The 16,788-nt window shown below is 36.6% G+C and overlaps 1 protein-coding gene across 1 annotated transcript; it reads right to left on the bottom strand.

Moving 5' to 3' along the window:
• Positions 1–6,723: 6,723 nt before the first annotated feature.
• Positions 6,724–15,120, bottom strand: FGG (fibrinogen gamma chain). Its single transcript, XM_082838962.1, has 10 exons — positions 14,917–15,120; positions 14,771–14,815; positions 14,394–14,577; positions 14,189–14,282; positions 12,522–12,652; positions 12,088–12,221; positions 10,732–10,916; positions 9,003–9,280; positions 7,469–7,638; positions 6,724–6,944 (listed from the first exon to the last, which is right to left on the bottom strand). The coding sequence occupies exons 1-10, from the start codon at positions 14,992–14,994 to the stop codon at positions 6,930–6,932; spliced, it is 1,314 nt and encodes a 437-aa protein (XP_082695088.1). The 5' UTR covers positions 14,995–15,120; the 3' UTR covers positions 6,724–6,929.
• Between the last annotated feature and the right edge of the window lie 1,668 nt (positions 15,121–16,788).

The following is a 16,788-nucleotide window of genomic DNA, read 5'->3' as shown; positions in this document are numbered from 1 at the left end:
GTTTTCTGTCACATTTTGTGTAAAATGTTCCTTAAATTATCAGATTTAATTCAAGCCTAACAATGAAAGATGCTTTTGAAAAAATACTAATTGTAAGTCTTTTAGCATAAAAATCTGTATGAATCTATAAATGTATTATTCTCCTAATAACAAGAAGATAATGGTACCTTGACAGGAAATATTTTGTTAAATTAATATTAGGTGTACAACTGGAAAGTACCAGAATTAATTTCTAAATTTTGAAATGCCTGAATTATAAATATATAGGAGGTTCTGGCACTTATACTACTCTTTCAGGGCCTCTGCCTCAGGTTTGGACAGCAGTGACAGAGCTATAAAGGATTTACTGGAAAACACTGGCAAGGCTCCTTAGCTTTGTGTATATTATTTTCTCTCCTTGTCTCCTGCATTTCAGGAGTATTACAGAAATTTGTTTTTAACCAATCTGCTTACTGTGAAAGGTGAATGGGATAGTATGATGATTGATCTGAGAGGAACTAATGGGACTTTTACTTTCAGAACTCATCAGTACTCTGACTGCAGATGGTTTTCCTGGAAGTTATAGCTGTAGAAAGAAGTTGGGAATTTCCTTAAATACACAGAAATAATTCTGAACTACACTTATGAAAATGAGGAAGGAATAAAAGAGTTTTTCTTGATGGTTCCTGATTCTATCACACTGCATTTCTCTTTAATCTCTTTATTCAGGAAAGAAATCTACTTTATTTCTTATAATTAAACTGTTCCAGGACGAGTAGCCTTTTAATTGAATAATTTTTTAACATTTTTGGAATTAAATTCTGTAATGTTCCAACAATAGAATGATCATCCTCCATTTTGTTTTTATGCATGACTTTCATGGTCTTTTACTTAAGCACTTTTTTTTTTTTTTTGCGGTACGCGGGCCTCTCACTGTTGTGGCCTCTCCCGTTGCGGAGCACAGGCTCCGGATGCGCAGGCTCAGCGGCCATGGCTCACGGGCCCAGCCGCTCCGCGGCATGTGGGATCTTTCCGGACCTGGGCACGAACCGGTGTCCCCTGCATTGGCAGGCAGACTCTCAACCACTGCGCCACCAGGGAAGCCCCTACTTAAGCAGTTTGCAGTTTTAATCAAGTTTCCACTAAGTCTTTATGTGTGTGTGTGATGTATGTATGTATGTGTGATGAGTGTGTATGAGAGAAAGAGAGGTGAAGGTGAGGTCCCTGAGTTTTTGCCACCGCTTTACTTCCTTTGTTTTTTAACTGCATTATCAATTAAATAATTCATTTTTCAAGGTAGATCAATTTTACTTATGTGCTTTACTAAATTTTACTGGAATTATCAAATTCTTTGTTGAATGTGTATTAAAGTATAACTCCTTTTTTGAAATGTAAAACCATTATGCAGATGAATAATCAAGTGATGTATTAATATCAACAACATGAATTCATTCCACCATCATACAGCTTAAATCCATTTAATTTGGCACACTGCCGATTTCATTGTGGTTCTTCTATTAAAGGTTAGCAAACATGATCTATCAGTTGGTATTTATTTAAATAGGGATGCATTGAGATCTAGGGAAATAGTATCTGTGAGGTATTTAGACTTTCCACAGCAAGGAATTATATGAAAATTATGGGGTAATTTAATTATCAAGATCCATTTAATTCTCTGTGATTCTTCTTGAAACCTATTTTTAACAGACCATTCTATAGTAAAACCAAGACAATTTAAAGAAGGCATTTTGGTAAAATTTTGCTTAGATAAAATTCAACAAAAAGTTATTGAGCATAACAGAGCAGAAACCCAAATTGAGGGACATTTTACAGATACTTGACCAGTCCACCAGTATATACTCTAAACAGTCAAGTTCATGAACAACAGGGAAAGACTAAGAAATTGTTACCAAAGCTGACTAAGGAAATATGACAACTAAATGTAATGTATCCTGGATGGGATCCTGGAACAGAAAAAGGACATTAGTGTAAAAACTGATGAAATCTGTATAAAGCATGGAAGTTAGAAAAGAGTGACTACTGGGGTTGATTTCTTAAGTTTTGACAAATGAGCCATGGTAATGTCAGATGTTAACATTAGAGAAACTGGGTGACAGGGGTAGGGAACTCTCTGTATCTTCTTTTCTGCAAATTAAAATGTATTCTGAAATTTAAAATTTATTAAAATATAAAAGCCAAAAAATTAAAGTTTTAAAATGATGTTTCCAAACTTAACTGACATTAGATTCAAATCTCATGCAGCAATACCAATCTTAACAGCAAAAAACAATTCAGTTTTGTTTTTGTCTCTGGAGCAATTTCACATGTAATCTCATTTGACCCTTCCCACAGCTTTGTGATATAAAAAGAGCGATTTAGGAAGGAAAACATTTCCAGTCCAAGGTCTCTTAAATGTTAGATGATTATTTTTCTAAAAGTCACACTTTACCTATTTGTCCCTGAGGCCACTTTCATCACAGAATGGAATCTGCCCTACTCTGTTTATTTAGGGAGAGTCAACATTCAGATTTATTTAGGAAGGATTCCCATCTACCTCAGGTTACTTCATGCTTTTAAGTTAACAGCAGAAGCAAACCTGGGTGAAGATCTGGGAAATGGGAGAGAGGGTCAAGAATACTGGATTTGGGATTTGGAAAAGACAGTTTTGAGCCAGCTGAAGATCTGATTAACTGTCATGACCTGAATTTATCCATTTAGACTTTCAAATATTTCCCAATGAAACTGAGATGAACAAGAGCTTGAAATTTCACCAGCTAGCCTTCCCAAAAGGCTTTCAAACCTGAACCAAAGGTGTGTTCTACAAGTCAGTGGTCAAACCTATTATCGATGCTCATAACGGGCCATGGCTACAAGGCCATTTGGGCCAAAGCTCATGTTTACAAGGCCAATCACTATCTACCTTTAGTTCATTTTACTTCTTAAAGGAAAAAAATATATTAATACTCTTATTGGATGCAGATCATTATTGGAGAGTGGTTATGATTTATGTATATTTTATGGGGCCAATTAATTCTCTGATAATTCCTATGTCCCAAAGTAATTTTTGAACTCTCTCAAGAATCAGTATCATCAAAATTATGTTCTTTGACCATAATGAAATGAACTTAGATGTTAATTAAAAATACAGTTTTAAAAAGCACAAGCTTTGGAACCAAATTATATTCACTTTTTAAGTCTTCAGTTCAAAAGGAGATCACAGGAAGTTACAAAATACTCAGATTGTGGGTAGATCTTAATGGTGCTGAATGGAAAAAGTAATAAATACAGTGAAGACCTTAGTAGTGTTTCTCAAAGTGTTTGTTCTAAACGACCAGTTTTATTAAATTTCTAATCAGTCACAGACCTATTAGCTTATAAAATGCAATAAAAATAATTTCTAGTAAAATAAAATGTAAAAAAGAAAAAATATAGGCCAATTCTTTTATTATTAGATTCCAAAGACATATAATTACATTTGAATAAATACAATCATCACATACATAATATAGGAAAAATGTTTCTACATGTTAATTCTCAATTTTTTTACTTATAATGCTGACTAACAAAAAATTTGTGGATCAGCATTCTGAGAAATACTGATGTATAGCACGATGCCATTTATATAATTTAAAAATACATAGCACAAACAACCCATGATTTATAAGAATATGTACAAATAAACATGCATCAAATCTATTACAATGGTTGATTATTAAGGGATTAAAGGGAAGAATCAGAGTGACCCAGCACATATGAATGTGAATGGTGTGCCAGAAGTTTGACTAATTTAACTTCTGTCTCGGGGACACACACTCACATACACACACACACACACACACACACACACACACACACACACACACGGGAAAGGTATATGAAACAGTTTTTCCCACACTCTTGGTCTCTTTATCATCAACTTAGTATTTTCCATCTACTTTAACCCATCTTACTATCTTTAACTCTTTTTTTTCCCCCATTCTTTTTGAGCTACATCAAACTGATGAGAAATCATCAGTAGATTAATTTTCCCCAGGGTTAAGTGTGTATTTTGTTTTTCACTCCAATCACCTGAATTTATATCTACAAAGATACCTACTATGTATAACTTGGCTTAGTTTATACTCTTCAGAGTTAAGAACTTTAGACTTTGTAAGTTCTCAAATATGCTGTCTATACTTACATGTTTTCACTTCCCACTCACTTTCAGCCTACCCACAAATCTGAAACATGATCTTTAAAACCAAACTACTAAACATAACAAAGAATTGAAAAAAAGCTATAGCACTTCAGAGGTATATTTAAAAATCTTGATGTTGTCCAATAAATGACTGTTCCTGTCTGCTGATTAAAGAACTCTGCCCTGTAGTTCATGACCTGAAGTCATAGTATAGGTGCATCTGTACCAGTACCCTTATTTTTGGAAACTTCCCTCTGTGGGTTTTTCAAAGTGTGTGACCATGCACATCTGTTTTGTACTTAGCCGTCCTATTTTGCAGTGACCTGAGTTTTGCGTGCCCAGAAAGTGAAGGGAAGGGTTGGGTATTAGTTATCTGTGATTTGAGCTGTGCAGAAAAGTAATCTGTCGCTAGGAGGCTCCAAACTCTTTGTTTCACTTAAAAGTAAATTTTTAAAAGTTGATTTGTCAAGATAATCCTTTCATTTCTATTTTATTTGTGGAGATATGATCCAATTGAGTGTGGAAGTACATATCTTGCTTCATTTCTTAAGCTACAACCCTTCAATGTTCACCATTGAATATTAATAACTAAACAAGTAAAAATTTGAAATTCACCTTTTTATCTCTACCTAATTGGGTTTTAAATTAACTACAAAACTAACAATGTACTCATTATAACAAATCAAACAATGCAGAGGTATAGAAGGAGAAAGTTAGAAGCCCCTTCCCACTAATCAATCCTGAATTACCCAGCATGCAGACCATATATGTACTCTGGACACTCAAAAACAGGGGCCTCCAAAATGTTTATGAAAGAATGTCATAATGATATTTCAGAAGAAGCATTGGAAAAGTGATCATGGGAAAAATAAGAAACTTTTGGACTTGTTTATATTTATTTTGTTTAGTATTTTTATTAAATTTTATAAATCGATTGGGGAAAACAAATACATACAAATAATGCATGCATGTCAAGATTACATTTTGTTCAAAAGTATATGCATATATACTTTTACAAACTTATTGTAGCATTGTTTTTCATCTTAAAATTTCACATATTATTTAGTAAATGTCTCTATGCTCATACAGAGATGTTATACTTATTATGTAATCATTGCATTCTCTTCCATTGTACTAATAAACCACCTTGCTTGTGCATTTTTCCACTGTTAAATATTTTCTAAATTTCCCGCTGTAATTAATATTTATTTAATATTTAAATATTATCTATATTTCTATAAAGAACTATTTTCTTTTTCAAAAATAATTTTCTTGGGATAAATCACTAGAGTGATATTATTGCATTTAAACTTATGAATATTTACATAACTCGTCCTGTCTATGACCAAATTGTTCACCCAAAGGATTTTATAGATTCTCAAAGGGTAGACTATATGCATTCTGAATTTAGAAGCGGTTTGGAGCATGATGAGGTGGGAACAGGTAAAGCTGGAAGCAAGATGGAAAACAGGAAGGAGACATTTGCCATTATCCTGGCAAGAGATATATATCCCAACTAGAACGGTGGCAGTTGGCATAGAGAAGGAAATGAATATAATAAATATTTAGGAGGTGGATTTGACAGGCTTGAGGATATGGGGAGGGAGGAATAAGGAAGACTTATTGCTGGTTTTTTGGAACTTGAGAACTGGACGGAATAGAACAGTACTGGGAGAAAGGAGGATGCTACTATGTGCTATATACCCAGCACAGGGGCTAGTACAATGAAGGAAGTCAATAAATGTTAGTTGAATGGATGCCTCATACATACATGAATGAATGAGTGCTACAGACAATGAATCAATGTTCCTATTTTCCCAAAGCCTCACAAGTATTTGGCTGTATACCTAGAAGTTTACTTAACTGGTTTTTATCTCCTCAATAGGATGCTTTTAAAATCAGGACTTATGAGAACAAGGAAGCGAAAGAATTAGGAAAGAAATTGTGAAAAGGAAGAGAATCCAAAGCCAATGCTCAGGACTTCAGAACAACCAGACCTCCCCCCATGACCCCATAAAATTAGTCAATTACTTTTCATGTTCAGCCTTATGCCAACTAATGTAAATGCAGCTATTCCTTACAGAAAGTTAGCGATTCCTGATCTCTGGCTACTGCAATAATGGCTTCATTCTGCTCAACTTATTCAGCAGTGAGGGGCTGAGCAGACTGTTCCCTGGATCTCTCTGTTCTGAGTTATAATCCTCTCCAAGTGCCCACATATGGCCACAGGAGCCCGGAGCTAAAAGGATTTACTGGAAGAATCCCCAAACAGCCTTATGTCTCCAGCTGCACTGGGGTACTATGAACCTGAGTTATGTGATTGTGACATGTGTTTATGTTTTTATATCAAATTTTGTCATTTTGGGTTACTGTATTTTTCTGTATTTGTCTTATAACCCCTAGAGGGCAAAAGCCATGATTTCTATTTCCTTCATAACTTCCCAAGAGTCAGGTACAATGTTTAGCATAAAGTGAACACTGAGCAACTACTGATGATTGTCCAACTGTAAATATTAAATTGAAGGAAAGTGATGGCTTTTAATGGTCAATAAAATGTACCATGTATCTAGTCTTAGGAAACAAAATGTTTATTGAAATGGTATATAGATAAATTACAACCAGCATAAAACTGTTAGTGGAGTTTTCAGCGTGGGTTCTTATTACTCTTAAAATGAAGTGAGGCTTTGCAAGTCCATTGTCCCGTAGGAAAAATACTATATTTTTCTTTTTAGATAGAGTCATTTCATAAGTAAATCACTTTTGAAATGGCCTTTTATACGTCTCCAGCCTATGACCAAAACAAAAAATATATTAAAAAGATATAATTATCTCCATTTAAAAAGAATAATTAAATATGAATGATTTAGGGGTAATAAATATGGAAAAAATACTTAGTCATTTGAAATGCTAGAGTTTGCTCCTATTATATTAGCATATACTAAACTATGTAAGAAATAATTTTAAAAATCACCAACACACAATGACGTGTGATCATTAAAATGCAAACTATCACAATGATTTTATTACATCTTCAGGAAATAAGCTAAAATATTATTATCTCATTAAATAAACAAATTTTAAATAATTCTGCATTCAGTCATTTGGGAATACAGTCCAAAGTGAGTTTTAATTGTCATTCAAGGCTAACTATTCTTAATAAAAGACTTAAAATTAATAAATATAGTAAGAGAAAATGGGAAGAAAATTTCATAAAAGTTTCTGAAACTTTGTGGGTTAACAGAAATGAACATCTAATCCTCAGGGTAAAATGACATAGTCATATTCTATTTCATCATGATGTTCTGGTCTGACCTGTTTGGCTCCCCCAAGGTGGTGTTGCTGTCCTTCTCCAATGGCGATTCTGTTATATGGGATTAATTTCATGGTGGTTTTCTTCATTGAATACCACCGGGATTTCCAAGTGGCCCAAATAATGCCATTATCATAACCATTAGTAGTAGATGTTTTTGAGTAAGTGCCACCTAAAACAAATTGTAGATGCACATATCACTGCTCTTGAATCTCTTCCCCTCAGAAAGTCTATAAAGAACTGTCTATTATGAAGTCCATTGCCATTTACATCAGATTTTATAGTGTTATCTACTAACTGAAAATATCCTTAAAGACTCCTAAATTCTCCATTTACAATTGACATAAACTTATTATTAAACAAACTCTTACAGCTGTGTTGTGCTTTCTGGTCACATCCATACTTTAAATGTATTCACTGCTAACAGGCTTAGAACCCCAAATTTCCCCAATTGGTCCCTCTCCCTAAGTTTAGCCATCCTGGATTCAGCTATGATGGACCACCTTTCTGAAAAACAGGTCATAATTCCTCACCAGATGATCTCAGGTCATCTGAAAAACACAATTTTACTGGAAAATACGAGGAGCTCAGTTCTGGAATGTTATTTTACATCTCCATTATAAAGTGGAGGCTAGGCTGAAGTGCTTTCACCTCGTTCCCGGACACTAGATCTCATGTGATTTTGTAAGGGATTGTCGGAGTCTAGTACTGGAAGGTACCACAAGCTATCAACACGGCTACTCTGGACCATATGGGTCAGGCACCTTCCCTGATAGCTTCTTCTAATTACATGGTTTGTTGGTGCAAAGCTAAGTTAGGTTTCAAAAGAAAACATTGTGAAAACCAAAAGGTAAGTTTAAGTCGTTTTTAAGAGGATTCCAAGTCACCTCTTGGCTAGGACAGTGCCCTGAGGAGGGAAGATTGCTCATTTTAATGGATGAGGATTTCCCCATGCATACCTGTTGGGTAGTTACAATAGTTTGTCAGTAAGTAAAACCTGTGCTCAGAACTACTCCAGTCTTAGAGCAAACTATAGGTTGCCCTCCCCTTGTCCTAAAATAAGTGTCTACACTCCTCAAGCTGGACTCTTCTCCTCTTAAGCTTTCATGGACATCTGCCCTCACCAATACATCCCTGCTCTTTGCTTAATTCCTCCAGACACCTACTCACTGCTTACTGGATCTATCTGACACATAGCTCATGGGAAGCTGAACCAAGCTACTGTGTTAACAAGCATAAACATGGTAATGTTAGTCCATCCAGATCATATATATGGTAAGCCTAGAGGAGACACCATAACCCAAAGTATCAACTCTGATGGAGGCACGATGAATACCACTGCATAGTTTGCAGCAGTTGGATTTCTTGTAGAAGGACCAATTTCAGGTATAAGCTAGCAGTATTCAATTCTGGTTTAAAATAAAGAACTATATAATAAGCTCTCATATCTTTATTCATTTCCTTATATTTATTTATTACCTTTTATAAAAATATAGACTATGCACAAATTCATGCATCTAAGGAAGAAAGGCATACCTTGGTAATAAATTCCATTGAGGTGGCCAGCATGACATTTGTTCATCCACCAACCAGATCCATCCTGTTCAGCGCAGTTGCCTTCAAACTTATCGTTGTCATTGTCCCAGGTACTGAACTGCATGCCATTGTGGGATGTGAAAAACTTGTCACTAGTATCCTCGCCAAAATCGTAGCCATCAAACGCATCTCCAGCATCTCCACCAATATAGTAGGCATATGTCATGCGGTATTTGTCATTTTCACCTGTCACCCTGAACGTAGCATAGTCTGCAGTACTACAAAGAAGGGAATAGAGACCTTAGACCCTGAGCCTCAGAAGGCATCTCAGAAGTTCTCTCTTTCATAGGACAATTGTTTGGAATTTTTAACTTTGCTTCTTATGAAATGTGCTCATTGAATAAAATTTTCTGCAAATCTGGCAAGGGAAAATGGATGTGGGAACCCACACCACTCAGGATGGGTCTAGAAGACTTCAAGGAAGGCTTCTAGTCCCAGGAAGACTAAACATTTCAGCCATCTGAATGCTTTTTGCCTATAAGATCCTAATATCCAATCCAGATATGTGGATGAACCTGACTAATTTCATATTTTCCACTTTTATCTCAGTATGTAGCATGTACACACAGTTCTCATAAACCACATTCATTATCTGACAGTGAGTGACAAACAATGCAGCAAACTTGAAGGAGCTACAGTTCCATTAGCCACTCATACCATCTAAAGTGTGAAGTCCTAAAGGGGTTTTCCTTTCTCAAGGCAGTGTGGCAGTGACAAGAAGGAGGGTTTCCTCAAGCATCACAAAAAAGAAGTTCCCTGTATGGCCCACAAAACATGAGCTATAGGATCAGAGAGAGATTCTCCCCTGGAAAAAAAGTTGTGAATGAGGGCCAGAATTCTATGGAGTTCAGGGAAGAATGGGCTTTGGTGCATGAACAGAGATTTCCAGAAAACATTTAGCTTCCCTGATCTCTAGGACTTGGGATATAGGAGATGTTCTCATAGGAGGTTTACTGACTATGGTATTATACTTTCTGGTTAAAAACTTTAAAAAGTAAAAATACGTATTTGGGCACAGACTATATTTCATCATGCCATAGACGTAACAAGAGGGTTGGATATTGTTTTTAATTTTAATTAGGCATACAACACTCAAAGTGCCCAGGCGGCTCTAGCTCACCAAAGAAGCCAGCTGGTTTCATTTTAAAGTAGCTCTGGATTTGACTGACTGAATGATCATTAAAGCGCTGGGAAATCTGAAGAAGCTAGATTCACTCTTCAACAAGGATAATCACTAAGAGGATGGGTTGTAGAGTTAACCTATCTAAGTTTAAATCCATCCTTTACCCTATACCAACGATGCGACCATGGAAATGTTAATCTGTAAAATGGGATTAATAGTAGTTCCTGCCTCATGAAACAGTTATTTGGATTAGATTAAATTATAATTTCATGTTCAATTTACGGTACATATTAAATGCTCAGGAAATACTAGCTATTATTTTGTATGGTTCCAGGGTAAGTGGATTGTACCAGAACACTTAGATCCTGCCTAAATAGGACCTAGCAACTTGGACTGCCCAAGAATCAAACTGACTTCTGGGGAACATAGTTGGATGTGCTCTTCTCATCTGTCAGACTGTCTTCCCCACTGTTCTGTTGAGAGCTGGAAAGTGCATACTCCAGAATGTCTCTACGGCAAAAAGTTAAAAGTCTTTTCTAATAGTACCTGGTTCTGCCATTCCAATCCTCCAACTGCACTCTTAATACATATGGGATGGTAGACTGTGTGCTTATCAAATGAATCTTCTCATTTCCCAGCCAAAATTCTGTGTTTCCAGTAGGAGACAGATGTCCAAACCCTTCTTTATATTGAATCCAGTTTTTCTTGAAATCCACACTGCCATCAAGCCTCTAATTACACAATTGTATGGGCAAAAGGAGAGAGTGGATTATCAGTGCACACACAAAAAAATTATAAACATTTTGTCCAAAATATGGAGGGTCTGATTTCATCATTTACTAAGTGACCCTGGGCTAGCTGCTTCAGTTTTCTCACCTATCAAGTAGCAATAATGACGCTTACTTCTTAGGGTTGTTGCAGGGATTACACCAGAGAATGTAAAAGTACTTAAAAGAGCGACTGGCACATGATAAATTATAAACTAGTAGTTTTAAAACTACTAGTAGTAGTTTTAACTACTATAACTACTAGTAGTTATAGAACTAGTAGTTTGTGGTTTTTTTGGCCGTACGCGGGCCGCTCACTGTTGTGGCCTCTCCCATTGCGCAGGCTCCGGACGCGCAGGCTCAGGGGCCATGGCTCACGGGCCCAGCCCCTCCGCGGACCGGGACACGACCCCGTGTCCCCTGCATCGGCAGGCGGACTCTCAACCACTGCGCCACCAGGGAAGCCCAAAACTAGTCGTCTTAAAAAGACTCCTAGAAGACTCCAGAACACCAGCTTGATATTGCTGATTCTTGTACTGATGGCAGAAAGATCAACCTATTGCTCAATCTGTGTCTACCAGCCAGAGCTCCCATCACTCACTGGCTCTGAGTGCCCCCTGCAGGATTAGTTGTAACAGTGGTCAAAGGTAAACAATGCAAGAGGATTTGCAGTGGGTGCCTGGAGCTGGCAAAGGCAATAGAGGGTCCTGATCTTGGAACAGCCTCAGTGTATCCTCTGGGTGACATCATCTTCTTGTGATGGGCAGCCCTAGGTCTTGATGTACCTGTCAAGAGAGGTCTCTTCAAGTTCTTTGTCACTATGATATTGTGATTATGTGCCATCATGAATCTACAACAGCAGGGCCAGCATAGTAGAGAGTCACAGCACAGACTGAAACCAGACTATATCCTTACTCTGTTACTTACTAGTTATGTGACTTTGGGCAAGTTATTGATACTCAGCCTCTTGTGCCTGTTTCCTCCTCTGTAAATAGCGATAAGAAGGCAAAAACTACCGCAAAGGGAAGTTGTAAGTGTTAATTGAGTTAATGTTCACAAGGTGCTTGGAAACGTATCGGGCATATAGCAGAACAATTAGGTGTCTATTAAATACATTTGTTGTGGGAAAAAATACCTTCTGAAACACAGTCCATCCATTTCCAGACCCATCAATTTCACAGTAGACTAAGAACTGCTGCTTAGCTTTCAGAGGTTTGATAAAGTAAAGCCCACTCTCTCTGGCCCCCTTATTGGCAATGTCTTGACAATCTGAAAAAGAAGAAATGTTTGTGGTGGTTTGAAATCCAGGTAAGACTGTGCCAGCCTTGAAAATGACATTTTTAACTTGTCGTAAACTATTCACTTCCTGAGAAGTATTTTCTTACTTCTCACGTGATTATTCCTTTAAAGTATTTTTTTTTTAGCTACTCAAGAAAAGTGTAAGTAGACTGTTTAGATTTAATAGCTAGACATTTTCCAATGTATTTGTATACATTCCAATACATACAATCTCCTTTACTTTTTATATTTGCTTTGATGAACTTAATCCAATATAAAACTTTCACTTACCTTTCCCAGTTGTATCATGTATTTTCACTGTATCTTGACAAGGTTCCTGACACTTTGCTTCCAGGTGGACCACTTTCTGTTTCAGGTTGATGATTTTTTGATTATTTGAATTATATATTTCCTGCAAAAATCTATAAGCAAAATAATAAGATAACCGAGTATTCCTTTTAGAGGAATAATTTTGTATATTCTTTTAAAAATACCACCTTATTTTCTCAAGAATTATTTCCTGATAAATTACTCCATTCTTGGAAAAGTGTAAAATGACGTTAATAAATAAATTGAGGTGAATTAAAATTCTAAGCTTTTTGGAAAAGAATATAACAGGGTCCTTGCCAATAAGGAGTATCATTGTTAAGTGGCCTTTCTGAATTTATCTTTTGCATAAAGGGCAGCAGATAATGAGGTACACAAGTGATGACCTTGATTAATAGGAAGACCCTCTGGTGATTATTCTTGGGACAATATTCTTAGGGAAAGAAAGGCCCTGTTCTGAAATTCACATGTGCTGAAGCATTATTCCTTTTCACTTGTGGATTTACTGAGGATCTGTTTATGGACTTCAATCTTATAACTTACATAGGAAAAGTATCTGGGGCACTACCTTACCTAAAATAAAATAACAGACATTTTCCCTTTCTTCTTAGTGTTTCTATTTACACAGCTTCAGCAAAAGCCTGGAGGAAGTGAAAACTCCTGCTTTTGTTGTTTCTCACAGGGATGCTTGTACATATTCAGAAATGATAGAAAACTACCTACAGTACATAGATTGTCATCTCTTTCTTTGAGGTTCAGGATAGACAAACTATTTGACCACGTTTTTCTCTACTGCGCCTTAGAAAATTTCTACACTGTAGTCTCCTTCAACTTCAATGATGGGCAATAATAATGCAAATCATAATGCTAATAATATCACAATAATAATAATAGCCCTCTGATATCAAAAAGAGGATAAATCCCTTCTGGGCCACTTTTCCTCAGCCATCATTTATCTCAATTTCTTATACTACTTTGAGAAAAATTTAGGAAAAAAATTGAGGAAGAAACTAAAACTGTATCTGAGACCCTATGTTCAGAAAGTCTACGAGTCCCTGGGAAGTTGTTAACAGAGACATCTTACTTTCAAGAGAAGGGAGGAGAATACGTAATTGCAGGTTCCATGATCAACAGGTAGCTTTACAATGTTTGTTACACTTATCTCTTAAAACACATTTTTTTCTGCTCTGCCTTCAGTATAATTTACTTTTGCAGCCAAGATCCTTCCTATGTCTCTGCTTACAAATTCCTCACCACACATTTGTTGACATTCTTATAAAAAGAATTTTATTTTCAACACCCATATTCCCATCAGTTTGAATTTATGTTGTAAGACAAATGGGGGTGAGGGGAAACATTTTGGTAAATATGGTCATAAAGCATTTGAAGACACCTAAAACATCTTTCTCCCACATGATTTTTTTTTCTACATCATTATTAAAAAGCAATTACAATCCAATACAACTCATATTGCCTAAATACTTCTATCTCCACTGTGTTCAAGATGGTCAGGCATCATGTCAATTAGATACAAGTAGAAAAAAATAAAAAGATTTCTTCTACTGAAGCTTGGAATATTGAGTAAACACTAGCTCAGTCTTGGAGAGCAAATTGAAACAAAAAATTCTTACCGAACTGTTGATTCATGTGTTGAAATCAATGTTTCGTATTTCATAATTTCTTCCAACATTTTCTTGGAAATCTTGGTAGCACTCTCTATCCCATCTGTAACATGGGATCAGAGACATAAAAATACGTGAACAAACAGAACCACTGAAATAACAGCAAAAGAACTTCACAGATGAAGTTCTCAGTCAGTGGTGGTTAGATTCTCACTTGGCTTTGCTGGTCCATCAGAGTGGTAGCTGATCTGGATTGCTTTGACCAACTCTTTGGCTTCTGATGTCTTGTTCTCAACCTGACGTAAGATGCCTTCCAAATTCTGTAGATCCTTGTCTACACTGGTTTGGTAAGTAGACAGGAAATCTGCAATTCCACAGGTAGTTGGGCAATAACTACCCTGAAAATACAATAATAGAGTGCTTTAAAATCCTGATAAAAAGCTACATAAGATCTACTAATCAAAATAGGTAAAACCTAGACTCCATTAAAAAAAAAAGTCTAAACTGCCAAATGATATTTGCGAGAGAATTTCTTTTATTTCTCTGCCCACGTCCAGTGCAAACACAGCGAGAAACATAAAAACTACTTACAAATCTTTCATCTAAGATGCAGCAGTTGTCTCGGGTAGCAATATACTAGAGGAGAAAAATACAGACATTTCACTAGTTTATCGTATATTTTCTTATTTTTAAGCTTTCCATTTAAAACAAATACGTTTTGTAAACAGCACACTTACTGCCAGGCATGTTGAAGAGAGCAATGAAAGAGTGTAGAAGCAGAGGATTAAACTCCGGGGGTGTGAGGACCAACTCATGGTCTCGGGGGTGCCCGGTGGTCCAAGCCTGAAGGGTCAGAACTGTGACTTTTCGGCTCCAATTGTCCCTTTATTTAAGTTCCGAGGATGGCAGGACCGCCAGTGGCTGGAGGTGATCACGGGGCTTTCTTACCAGGGGGGCGGGATGTCTTTCCAGTCTCTTTGTCCTCATCCTGGCCCCGGACTAACGTTTAGTCAGGTTCCCAGGTTTTGCACACAGGTCTAAGCTCCTCCTTTCTGGCCCAGCTCAACCCTCCTGCGAAGCCAACTCTTCTGCAAAGGCTAGTGAAGCATTAGCCTTAGTTGCGATGAGGAGGGAGGGGGCCGGGGAGGCTGTGTGTTGCAACAGCTTCCAGTACAGGCGGAGAGAACAAACACACAGCTGACCTCGGCCAGAACAAACCGCCCCAACCTTAAGACAGAGCCTGGTACCATAACCCAAATACCCCAAATTACCGCAAGTCCTTTCTTAGACCTGCGATGAAGGATCATTACTTTTAACCTGTGCCTATGGTAGGTGGAGGCTTTGCCTTCCACCAGGTCTCAGCATGTCACTCTTGACAGGAATGAATGACACTGGAAATGTATTCCTGCCCCACTGTGTTGGCCATTTTCTTTTTTATTTTAATTGAAATATAATTAACATATAACATTATATTAGCTTCAACTGTGCAACATGATTTGATATTAGTATATATTATGAAATGATCACCACAGTAAGTCTAGTTAACATCTGTCAGCACACATAGTTACAAAAAACTTTTTTTTCTTGTGATGAGAACTTTTAAGATCTACCCTCTTAGCAACTTTCAAATATGCAATACTGTACTATTAACTATAATCCCCATGCTGTACATTATATCCCCTGGACTTATTTTATAGCTGGAAGTCTGTAACTTTGGACCCCCTTCACCTATCTATTGACTATTTTCATAGGTTCTCAGTTTGCAGTGGGCTTTTTTTCCCAGATGGTAGCCTAAGGATACATGACCCCCCTCATTTTATTTATTTTGTTAACCTTTTTTTTTTAATTGCAGTATAGTTAATTTACAATGTTGTCTTAGTTTCAGGTGTACAGCAAAGTAATTCAGTTATATATATATGTGTGTATATATATATATATATATATATATATATATATATATACACTTTTTCAGATTCTTTTCTCATTACAGGTTATTATAAGATATTGAATATAGCTCCCTATGGTATAGAGTAGTTCCTTATTCGTTATCTATTTTACACATAGTAGTGTGTATATGTTAATCCCAAACTCCTAATTTATCTTTCCCCCACCCCATCCCCTTTGGTAACCATAAGTTTGTTTTCTATGTCTTTGAGTCTATTTCTGCTGTGTAAAAAAGTTCATTTGTACCATTTTTTTAGATTCCACACAAATGTAATACCATATGATATTTGTCTTTCTCTGTCTAACTTACTTCACTTAGTATGATTATCTCTAGGTCCACCTATGTTGCTGCAAATGGCATTATTTCATTCTTTTTTATGGCTGAGTAATATTCCATTGTGTGTATACCACACAGCTTCTTTATCCATTCATCTGTCAATAGACACTTAGGTTGCTTCCATGTCTTAGCTACTCTAAATAGTGCTGCAATGAACATTGGAAAGCATACATCCTTTCAAATTACGGTTTTCTCCAGATATATGCCCAGGATTGGGATTGCAGGATCATATGGTAGCTCTATTTTTAGTTTCTTAAGGAATCTCCATACTGTTCTCCACTGTGACTGCACCAATTTATCAATACATTCCCACCGACAGTGTAGTGAG

Source organism: Leucopleurus acutus (assembly GCF_964270905.1).
Source record: "Leucopleurus acutus genome assembly, chromosome: 4".
Taxonomy (NCBI): domain Eukaryota; kingdom Metazoa; phylum Chordata; class Mammalia; order Artiodactyla; family Delphinidae; genus Leucopleurus; species Leucopleurus acutus.
Note: the sequence above shows the minus strand (reverse complement) of the source record. Positions and strands in the feature narration are given on the sequence as shown.